A 12,372-nucleotide genomic window follows, 5' to 3' on the forward strand; every position below is an offset into this window, starting at 1 on the left:
GGCACAGCAGGTAAAGCCACCGCCCACAGTGCTGGCATCCCATATGAGTGCCAGTTCAAGTCCTGGCTGCTCCACTTCTGATCCAGCTCTCTGCTACGCCCTGGGAAAGCATAGAAGATGGCCCAAGTCTGTGGGCCACTGCACCTGCCGGGGAGACTCAGAAGAAGCTCCTGGCTCCTGGCTTCGAATTGGCCCAGCTCCGGCTGTTTCAGCCATTTGGGGAGTGATGAAAGAGGTTTTCCCAGTTTTGGAGCCTGCAGGTCCAAAGGCCCCATGGCAGATGCCAGAGCGCATGCAGAGACAGGATCACATGGTGAAGGAGGAAGCAGGGGGAGAGTGGTGGAGACAGACTCAGGTTCTCATAACCACCCGCAGTGACCTACGGATCTTCCACAAGGCCCCACCCCCTACAGGATCCAACCTTTCCTGATAGCACCACCCTGCAAACCAACCCTTTAACTCAGGCTTCGGGAGCCAATCACTGGGTCTGACCCTGCGAACCACTGGCAGGACTCAAAATTCAGTAAACCTTAAGCAGGCTAAATTTTAAAAAAGATTTATTTATCTGAGAGGCAGAGTTACAGACAGAGGGAGAAACAGGGAGAGAGGTCTTTCATCTGCTGGTTCAGTCCCCAAATGGCAACAGCTGGAAGTGGATTGATCCAAAGCCAGGAGCCAGGAGCTTTTTCTGGGTCTTCCACACAGGTGCAGGGGCCCATGTACCTGGACCATCTTCCCCTGCTTTCCCAGGCCATTAGCAGGGAGCTGGATCAGAAGTGGAGCAGCCAGGATACAAACTGGCACCTGGATGGTATGCTGGCACCGCAGGTCAAGGCTTAACCTTGTACACCACAGTGCCAGCCCCTGGCAGGCTGATTTTTAAGTTGGTAATTTTGTATGGCTCTTGCAGAAAAATACTTCCTCAGCCCTACACGCAAGAGCCTTTGCTGGGTGTTTAACATCCAAACCACAGAAACCATAAAGCATGCATTCTCAGTGGGGTGATAGTCACCCTGGAGAGCAGAAACTAGTCCTTAGAAGCAGAAAAATATATTCTTTTAATGTATAAACATAGATATACATACAATGTAGAAACAGCTGTACAATGTGGCAGAATTAAAATTTCATGGGAGTGAGCAGTTGGGGAAAAGCTGTATCATGTTTCCTTAGAGGGCTGATAAGACAAAAAGAACTGAGACACACTGGATGTGTTGAGAAACACTTTACATAAATAATCATAAAGCTAGGGAGATAAAAATAAGTCATGGTCAGTCACTTGGAAACAGGTTTCCTCTGATGTGGGTTTTTCTGTCTGAGTTTCTCAGTTCTCAAGGCTGACACTTGTGCACCGTGCCCCCTTACTAGCAGTGCCCACTCCTGTCTCTCTACCCGGTTGACCACTTCCCACCTTTACTTCCTGCCCCTCTTCACTGCCTGCCCTAGGACACAATCTCTCATGACCCCAGCCCTCTCCCCTTAGGTATCTTGATGCTGAGGACCCTTCTTAAATATAGTCTGATTATGTCCCTTCCCAGTGCCAAAGCCTTTTGCAGCTCCCTTCCTGTGAGAGAAAGCCCAGACTCCTTCATGGTCTCACCCTGCTGCTTTGGTGAGCATGCACCTGCACAGCTGCATCCAAGCCACAGGTTGGCCATGTTTTGTGTTCCCATGTGCCAAGCTCTCCTCCTTCTGCTGCCACTTCCTGTGGGTCAGGCTCCCAGGCAGCTTTCAACTGCCCTGCTAGTATCCTTTCCCTAGTGGGGAACCATTTTTCTGCCAAGGACCATTTGGATATTTATAACATCATTCAAGGGCCATACAAAATTATCAGCCTAAAAAATTAGCCTCCTCTAGATTCATTGAATCTCAGATTCCTCCTCCAGTTGCCCTGGCAGGACCAGACGCAGACCCAGTGATTTCGCAGGCCTTATATGGGCTATAGGCTGGACGTTCCTCATCCCTGCTGTAGAGGCTTCCTGAGTCCTCCCCCAGAGCAGGAGGACTCCACAGTTCCTTTTTCTCACCCTTGCCTGACTGCTGGTTTGCATGTTCACACTTGCTGGTTTACGTGTCTATGCTGGCTTGTTTGCATGTCTAGATGGTTCCCACCCCTGTCAGGTCGAGTGTCCCATTTATAATCTGGGAACAAAGTTCATACACTATAAGGGGACACCAAAAAGTTTCATGGAAATGAATGAAAAGATAAGCTTGGGAGCATTGTAGAGCAACAGGTTAAGCTGCACCTTGGGACACCTACATCTCAGATTGGAATGCCTAGGATCTCATCCTACCTCCTCTTCCAACCCAGCTTCCTATCAATGTGCACCCTGGGTGGTGGCAGATAATGGCTCAAGTACTTGGGTCCCTGCCACCCATGTGGGAGATTCTGATGGAGTTCCTGTCTCCTGGCTTTGGCTGGGACCAGCCCTAGCTCTTGTGTGCATTTAGAGAATAGCTAGCAGATGGAAAATTGATATTTCTCTCTTTCTTTCTCCCTCTCTCTTTTGGTGTAACTCTGCCTTTCAAATAAATAAACATAAATAAACTTTAAAGAAAAAAAGCTCATTTGGGTACAAAACAAACTTGAAATCCATGCATAATTTTTTCATAAAGCACGTTTCTTATAAACCTTTGCAGACTCTTTTATAACTTCTTCGTGCATGCAACTTCAGCACAACCAATATAATGCCCTTGCTGTAATCCAGGAGGACTAGCAGGATGTTTCTTTGTAAATGGAAGTGCTCAGGTGCAACCACAGGAGAAGGGTGTTGAAGCTGGCAGGCCCATACCATGTATGGGGTCCCTGAGAATCTGGCAGCTGCAGACTGATGAGGAGGTGTCTGCAGCTGACAACACCAGGCGGTCTTGCCATCAGCAATATGATCCTTCGAAATGAGAAAGACCCTTGACCAACTTCCAATCAAAGAAAGAATAATCCTTCCTCAATTTACATGGAAGTTGCATTTCTGAAAAATTCGGTGGAAATGAGACCCATTCAAACCTTACTTTGTTTTACGCATAAAATAGGTTTGGGGTTTGATTCTGATAATCATATTTGTCACTTGCAAGTCCAAAGAAGTTGTGAGGTGAATGGATAAAGTTTAATTGCACATCCCTCTCTGCCTGCTCGTGCAGCCCCTGACTGCTGGGCCAGGCACAGGTAGACTCACCGTGTATGACTCCACGTTGCCTCCTCACACCTCCAGCACTGTCTGCCTGTGACACGCATTCACTAAGGGTTTTTATTGAGTTGACTCCAAGAGAATGCATTTCGTGAGTGGTTTTTTTGGTTTAAGTTCAGATCATGTACGTTGATTTTACCATAACAAAAATGCTACTAAAGAGAGAGGATCATGTAATCATTCAGAAGCTATGAATGGTTTTTAAAGATTACTTATTTATTTTAAAGGTGAGAGTCACAGAGAGAGAGGGAAAGACAGAGATTTTCCATCTGCTGCTTCACTCCCCAAATGGCCGCAACAGCACACGCTGGGCCAGACACAAGCCAGGAGCTAGGAGCCCCAACCAGGTCCCCCACTTGCGTGCAAGGTCCCAGACACTTGGGCCATCTGCCTCTGCTTTTCCCCAGGCTATTAGCAGGGGACTGAATCAGAAGTGGAGTAGCCGGGACATGATTTGGCGTCCATGTGAGATGCCAGCATTGCAGGCAGTGGCTTTACCCACTGTGTCATAACACTGGCCCCACTATGAATGTTTTAATGGTGAAAATCATGAGAATACTTCTTCTGTGGTGGATCTGGTAAACTCAGAGCTCCACTCTGCCCCTCCGGGTGGTGGGCTGGCTGGGGGGCTGCATGGGTCACCATGTCCTCCTGTCTTGCAGTGTTTGTGGGCTACCTGTGCATCGTGCTGCTCATGCTGCTGCTGCTCATCTTCTGGATTGCACCGGCCCACGGGCCCACCAACATCATGGTCTACATCAGCATCTGCTCCTTGCTGGGCAGTTTCACCGTGCCTTCCACCAAGGGCATTGGGCTGGCAGCCCAAGACATCTTGCACAACAACCCGTCCAGTCAGAGAGCCCTGTGTCTGTGCCTGGTGCTCTTGGCTGTGCTGGGCTGCAGCATCATCATCCAGTTCAGGTACATCAACAAGGCGCTGGAGTGCTTCGACTCCTCTGTGTTCGGGGCCATCTACTACGTGGTGTTCACCACCCTGGTCCTGCTGGCCTCGGCCATCCTCTTTCGGGAGTGGAGCAACGTAGGTCTGGTGGACTTCCTGGGCATGGCCTGTGGATTCACGACCGTCTCTGTGGGGATTGTCCTTATACAGGTGTTCAAAGAGTTCAATTTCAACCTTGGGGAGATGAACAAATCCAATATGAAAACAGACTAGGATGCAGCGGGGTTGAGGGGCTCAAGAACAGGCCTTGGAGGTGGTTCCTGCTCCTGATTGGATGTGAAGTAGAAGAGACCCTCAATCCCTGGAGTTAGACTTGCCTGTGTACTAACGGGTGGCCTGCTGGACAGTGGGGAGCCTGGCTCTGCACCAGAGTGGGGGCCCAGCCCGAAGCTCCCCGACACTTGCCTGGGCATCATCTCTCTCTGATGAGACGAATTGCATTTTCATTTCCATTAACCTGGAAGCTTTCATGACTACTCTTCCCCTCTAAAACATTTTAACATTATTTAAACAGAAACTAAACATGGGCTCTTTCTGGTTAGTCTCTGTAAGAGAGCAGATATGCTTATGTAGAAGGTTACTTTGGAAATGGGAGAAATTGTCTTGATATCTGCCTCTGTATAGTAAGTATGCCTGTAGTTGTGTTGGTTTGCATTAAGCATGTATCACATTCAGGTACCTCATCCAAATAAGTATGTACATTGAATTGTTTTTATTCCTTTAACAAGGTGACTCTCTCCTCCCACACACCCCCAGACATTTTAATAGCAAAAAGAGAGAGAAGAGGTAGGGCATTGATGATGCAGTGTTCCATCGGCAGGATGACTTCACAATAGCTCAAATCAATTTCAGTGCCTTTATCACTTGGATTATCCACTTAATTTGACTATTACTCTGTATATTCTTTTAGATTAGAATGATGCAACTTCTTTGGTTATACCTTACTATTTCAATATTCAAATTATAAATATGTAAAGCAATTAGAAATAATAGTACATTCGTTGGAAGGTAGTCAAGACTAAAGACCCATTAGAGCAAATTGACCTGTTTAGCATGTAGTTATTGTTCTCTTAAAGACAATTGGCTAAGTAGCATGAAGTATTTTTATTTGCATTCGATCTATGTATTTGAGATCCAGTGTCAAATATGTACACCTTTCTTTTAGCAAGCATTTGTGGCCATACAGAAGAAATAAATTATTTAGCTTGAAATAAGGCTGTTTAAGTGAGAGAGTTAACAGCTCAACAGCACATATATTGAGTGCCCTGTGATATGGGAGCATGTTAAGGGACAGTTGGCTAGCTTCTACAAATTGAAACGCACAGAATTTTCCAAAGAATTTCCAGCAAAAATGAAAACATTGTTGTTTGAGAGGGCAAAGCATCCTAGAGTTCCTCACCCAGCCTCTCATTACGCTTTCCAAATGCAAAGTAGCCATTGATTATTTCAGGGTTTGCATCAAAAAAGCTCATTCTTCTGTCCATGGTAACCTTCCATATGTCTTTATGGAAGCAAAGCATGAAGTGATAAATAGTTCATTGCGATATATACTTCATGTCTAATGCTCTAATCTATGTAGGAAGTTATGCCAAATTGAAAAATGAGATTGAGTAGAGTAGGTGAAGTAGAATATGCCATTTAATAATATCCATTTAAAGTTACTCATTAAGAAAAAAGATGTTTTTTTCCTGGCAAAAGTAACATTTCTTTTTATTATTATAATTTTTAAAAATTATTTCTAAAGTAAAGATCCAAGGAATAGTTGCCTAAAGTGTTTAATAAGAAAGGTATATAAAATAAGACTACTGCGATGTAACATAGACTATAAAACACCTCTTTGAATTAAAAGTACCATATTATGATGCTAGGTTGTAGCGATTTGTGAATTAAGAGCAGCAAGAAAATTTTTTTAAGAAAATTTTAAAACATTCTTCGTTAACTTATAGTTAATATATACTCAAAAAGTTGATTAATCTTTTTATCAGCTCTTGATGTTTTTTTTTTCATCACCAGTGTTTTTAGAAATACAGACCTTAACTTATTGAACTGAACTTTCTGATGATGTAATGTAGCAGAATCAGTATACTTGTAGGCATAAAATGGTTTTCCTGCTTAAGGAGTTTAAGGTGGTCAAAGAACCTATGTTGCTATAAAGATATAATGAGGAAATTCATGTGTCAAATGGAAAAATCATGATTATTTTGCTACAGCTTCCATGTAACACTTAAATGCACCTATTGCTGTATTTTATTATATTTTAGTTCACAATTATACTATGGATACTCAGAGGTGATATTGTTTTTTGGGCAATACTCCCTGTGATTTTTAAACTGAAACAGAATTTCAAAGTATTATTGGCTCTTCTCCTCTTTATGACAGGCCCTAGAACAGGTAGAATTTCCAAGGTTTAGATCCATTCAGCAGATGGCTCCGGTAGGATACACAGCCTTTGTTCCAAAGGGAACGGTGCATAGCACTCATTGTTTTTCAGCTAGCCTCCAGGTGGTTGACATGATAGCTATTTAGCTGTCCAATTTTTAAGTTTAACATAGAACTTTTAAATTCTGACTTAATAGTCTTTGTTTTACAGTTCATATTTTCATAATTCATTTGGAAATGCCAAGAATATAGAATCCCCAAAGTGAGAGCTTTGGGGAAGGGCCTGGAATAGGGATACATCTCTTATTGGCCTTTCAGAAAGTAAATGCATGCAAAACATTTTCACCATGACATGATTCTTTGGGTATCATCTCTGATAAAGTGAAGAAAAAAAATACCTACTGTATACTTGTTTTCCAGCTCCTTTAAAATTGAAGGCTTTTAATCACAATTTGCAGATTTATTCTTGGTAGATATTTAAATAGGCCCTTTCTCATTTGAGTCTTTGTATCTTAAAAGACTGCCACTTGTTCTGTTTATGGATCTAGTGTAGGACTGATTCAGGATTCTGACCCAAACCCTGGACAAAGTAAGTGTTCTGCTGGTCCGCATGACCCCTGTGTCTCTGGAGAGAAAGGACAGCCTGCTCCTTGTCACATGTGGAGAAGGCCTGCCCTGGCTGGGACCTTTGGAAAGAATCTGGTTTCCTGGTGGCCTTGCTCATCGCTCAGACTGTCCCTACAGTTTTGTCACATTAGGATGTTGGTGATAGATGTTGCTGCTCTTTGTTCAGCAATAAGAAATATTCTTTCTGTCCTACTTTCAAAGCCATTTTGTTACACTCAATTATATTTCCTCAGATCTACCCCAGCAGTAATGTGTGGGTTTTGTTCTTCCTTGGGTTTCATGTCTGCCATGCGATACAAGAAAGCACTATTCTAATATGTACTTGCTGCTCATCTTCCTCTGCAGCTCAGCTCACAGTAAATACTGTGCCTGACTTCTAAAGGCCAGTTCCTAGACTGCTGACGAGCACTGAGATGCAGTGTCTCCCAGATGTGGGTGCATGCTCAGCCCACAGCAAGTGCTGATGCACACAGTCCACTGCCCTGCTGCACAGTTCTTGTCGGGAGGATACCTCTTTTCCAAGCTGCTCCACTAGTCTAGAAGAGCGGAGAGAATGCTCAGATAGTTCACAGAGCCCCATCCCTCACTCCTCCCAGATGCTACTAGATCCCGTTTAGGCTTCCTGTGACTGTGTAGGAACTTAGGAAGAGTAAGGTCAGTGTAGTCACGACAGTATGCATTAGCTTCCATGGTCTGAAGGAGCTGTCCGTCTCAGTGCATCTGTTCACCCGTCGTCGAGCAGGACTGGAAGTGATCTTGGTGTTCTGTCTTCTCAGGGACCAAAAATGTATCATTTAGTCCTTAGCATTGACCTTCCTCCCAAGGACATGGCCCATGTTCGTTTTTTGTATCTTACTTGTACTCATAGGTAGATACTTCTGTTAACTTGAGTTGAAAAGAGAAGAGACCAATTTGCGCACCAGTTATTCCACAGGACAGTTTATCATATAAAATACCTCAATTTTTTGTATTTCTCATTTCCACCTCACAGTTGTACTAGTGATGAAACTTTAAAGATCTGTCCTTTACCTGATAGGCGAATTTTCACATCTGGCCATATTCTTATATCTCCACCGTATACTTGAAAAGATTCAGAATTATAGGATCAGGAATGAGAATTTGGCCAAATACCACTACTTGTTTATTTTCATAAACATTTCTCACATGCTATTAAATGTAACAAAAGAATTATATTTTAAGAAAATGTAACTTTGTACGTTAAAAATGTTGTCTAGTAAAAAGTTGATATTCAGTAGAACAGTGATCATGTAAATATCTATTTCAAATAGACCCAAAGTGATTTAAAAAAAGAAAAAAAAGAGTCTAGGGCCCAGAGCATGAGCCAAGGAGGATTGATTTCTTCTTTTTTTCTAGTTTTCCCTGAATTGTACAAATATAGGTGAGTCACTTACCTTTCTGTGCCTCAGTTTTTCTACCTCTGAAGGAGTGAGGTGGTTCTCCAATTGGGTTGTTTCTAAACCGCTAGCACATTTAGCAGTGTTCTGGTGGCCTCAGAAGAGAGCACCATGTGCAGACTGTTGGCGAAGTGACACGTGGAAACATGGACTGCACTGACTGTGGCGTCTGCTCAGGATCCTGCTGCAGAACACACAGCTTTGGGCACCACAGAAGCCGTGGAAGCACTGGATGTAAAGTGTGCATGAATCCATGAAGCTTTAATTTTCCTTTTTTTTTTAAGGAAGGGTTTTATATATTCTATTGTAAAATATGGCAATTAAACAGACTTTATAAAAGCAGCACTAACGGATCACATTTTGATGGCATGATGAGCTCCTCCGAGGTTCTGTTTGCTCTGTGATCTGCAGGCTTAATGACCTACGTAACAAATTGATTCTGTTCCACTGAATTTCTAATGAATGTTGCTGAACTTCCTGCTTCCAAGCACAGCTCAACCTTGACTATGAACTCTGACAACAGGTGAATGTGAGGAGCTCCCAAACCACTAGTGCCAAAGGGGCCATTGAAAAATTCAGAAGTTATTTTATTTGTCAGAACCTAATAATTTTCCCCATCCTTTCATTGTTTTTGCGCCTTATGAAAACTTAAGTGTGTTGTTTTTCAGTAGCATTCCTGAGTGTGTTTGCCTTTTTAAAGGATAACTATTTTTATCTTGTAAAATGGGATATAATCATGAAAGAGAGGAAGTCTAGATCAAAACTGTCTAATGTTGATGGGTTGCATAAAAGTTTTTCATATAAATGTATCAGGGGAGCTTCCAATTAGCATACATATATACATTTATCAATGGCTAAGATGCTTATAATTTGCTTTCTAGAAGTAGTCATAGCATGTTGTTATTGCCTTATGTAAATAAAAAGGCTATTTATTAAGTTTTCCAATATTTATTAATCTGTATGTGTTTTAAAATAAAATAACTTATTTCTAGCTGAACACTTGTTGATTTTGTTCCCTTTGCTTGAAGTTTTTGTGTAGTATTAGGTCCCAGAGCATCCCAATTCTTAAGATTTTTCCTATTTCTCTGTAGAAATGAATAGCCTAGGTGTCTATAATGTTGAAAACATTTGCTTGCACATCTCCCTGAGGGAGCAGATCCTTGATGTGTAAAGGAATTCACCATCCAGGAACTACTTCCTGATCCAGTGAAATGATGGTATCACAGAAAACCAGCTTTTACTTTAATATGTCCATAACTTTGACATGTTTTTTAGTTGTATAGCATACCATTTTAAATTTTAAGCCTATAGAAAATTAGAGAATCATAACACACTTTAATCCATCAAACATCATTAGATGTCTTGTCATTAAATCTTCTTTGGTGTAATATAAGTCATCAAGTGAGGAAAATATTTTATATGAGTAAAAGATTTTCTTCTAGGCTCTGTCCAAAAGGATTCATTCATTCACAATTTGATCAAAACACATGCATACAGAAATCAGGAACAAGAAACCACCAAATGTTTATATGGCTAGCCCCTTCCAGACTGTGTTTGGAGTCTATGAAATGTATAAATGCTGGATTCTTCACCTTGGTTGGTTACTACTGTGGATCTATGAGTTCTAGCTCCTAGCCACAGTAGTTGTTGAATGTGAGCTGTTCTGTCCGTCCCTCTAAGGACCTTAGGCTAGAGTTCCTCTGTTAGTTTGGTATATCCTGTCTGATGACCTGTACCGTGACAATATCAGTATACTTGGTTTTTTTTTTTTTTTTTTTTTTTTTTTTGACAGGCAGAGTTAGCGAGAGAGAGACAGAGAGAAAGGTCTTCCTTTTTCCATTGGTTCACCCCCAAATGGCCACTACAGCCAGTGTGTTGCAGCCAGCGCGCTGTGCTGATCCGAAGCCAGGAGCCAGGTGCTTCCTCCTGGTCTCCCATGCGGGTGCAGGGCGCAAGCACTTGGGCCATCCTCCACTGCACTCCCGGGCCACAGCAGAGAGCTGGACTGCAAGAAGAACAACCAGGACAGAATCCGGCACCCCAACCGGGACTAGAACCTGGGGTGCCGGCGCCGCAGGTGGAGGATTAGCCTATTGAGCCGCGGCGCCAGCCCAATGTCAGTATACTTGTAATGTTAGTCTTACTTACACAGTTACTTTGAATCTCACATGGTAGTTTCAAAAAAGATTTTTTGTTGGACAAGTGAGGAATAGTCAACACAGATATACAATACCTAGGTATCTTTATCAACATTGTGGAGAAGAGAGAAGAATTCCAGACAAGGACATAACAAAGAGTTGGATGTGGAACTGGACAGTGGTGGGCGGGACGGGAGCAATGGCAATCAAGTAACAAACATAGTTCACATAAAATTAACTGAGATGGGAGTGGGCGCTTAGCCTAGCAGTTATGTTGCCTTTGTCCCACTTCAGAGTGTCTGAATTTGCACCCTGGCTCTGGCTCGTGACTCCATTTTCCTGCCAATGCAGACCCTCAAAGGCAGTGGTGATGGCTCAAGTAATGTGGGTCCTGCCACCCACGTGGGAGAAATGGATTGAGTTCCCAGGTTCTGGCTCCTGGCTAGGCTGGTGTTTGTGGAGTGAATCAGTAGGTGGCAGCTTTCTCTGACAAATAAAAAAAATAAAATCCCCCACAAAATAACAGATAATAGACAAGAGATAAAGGAAAGGTCAAATTAGGCTACACATTTATAAAACTGCATCTTTATTTCTGGTAAAGACATCAGGGGGGGGATCTCAATATCTTCTTCTCTTGAACTTGGCACACTTCCTATAGTAGTTATGTACTACTGATTGTTAAGTTACCCCAAACTTTGTGGTTTACAACACACACTTATCACCTTACAGTTCTGTAGGTTGGAAGAACACAGCATTTTACTGGCTATGATCAAGGTGTCAGCAGCATTCTTCTGGAGGCTCAGGGGGAGAACTTAGTCCTTGCTTTTTAGTTTCTAGAGGTTGTTCTCATTCTTGACGCAAGGTTCCTTTCTCCATCTGCAGTGTCAACAATGTCACATCTCCCTGACCATTCTGCCGTCATCATACTCATTCTGTCACTCCTGCCTCCGTCTTGCAAAGCCTTGGTGATTTTTGGGGGCTTGCTTAGATGATTCAGGATCATCTCCCCATCTCAAGATCATTAACTTAATCATATCTGCATAATCCCCGTTGCCATGTAAAATAACATAGTCCTGGGGTCCATAGATTAAGACATCTTTGGGCATTACCATTCCTACCACATGCATTTAACATGAGGCAATCGTTAAAAGCTAACTCTTGGCTTTTAATGTATATCTTGGTATTCTACCTAAATTCTCTTTGAGTTACTCCTCTTACTGCAGAGTTCCCCTGCCGCCTCCAGTTTTTTGCAAATTGCCTTATTACATTCTCAGTCTTCTATGGCCTTGAGTAAACTAAATACAATTAACTGAAATACTAATGTTTTGAAATGCCAAATGTCACTATTCGCTTTAGAAGGAAAAAGGGCAAATTTAACCAAAAACAGGCTTAAGAAAAAATTATCGTCTGCTATACTTTTCCCATGCTTCTGTGGTTAACAAAACCAAACTATATGAGAGTAATTAGGGAACAGTCTGTACATATAAGCAAACCTATTTGATTATCTAATATATGATTTTTTCAAAATGCTGTTTTAAAAGTCTTGCCTGTGCTTCTGAAAACAGTGACAAAGATTTTAACAGGTTTACTGAGGTCCAGTTGACATACAATAAACTGCACATATATGAAAGGTACAATTTGGTAAGTTTTGACATGTCATATAATGAAAA

General features: G+C 42.4%; 1 protein-coding gene across 1 annotated transcript in view; it reads left to right on the forward strand.

Moving 5' to 3' along the window:
- The window catches only part of NIPA1 (NIPA magnesium transporter 1), a 47,070-nt gene extending 37,509 nt beyond the window's left edge, over positions 1-9,561 (forward strand). Inside the window, exon 5 of the mRNA XM_008269747.4 lies at positions 3,845-9,561. Within this exon, the coding sequence (XP_008267969.3) occupies positions 3,845-4,356 (512 nt within the window). The 3' untranslated portion in view covers positions 4,357-9,561. The remainder of the gene's footprint in view (positions 1-3,844) is intronic.
- The last annotated feature ends 2,811 nt before the right edge of the window (positions 9,562-12,372 follow it).

Source organism: Oryctolagus cuniculus, chromosome 12 (assembly GCF_964237555.1).
Source record: "Oryctolagus cuniculus chromosome 12, mOryCun1.1, whole genome shotgun sequence".
NCBI lineage: Eukaryota > Metazoa > Chordata > Mammalia > Lagomorpha > Leporidae > Oryctolagus > Oryctolagus cuniculus.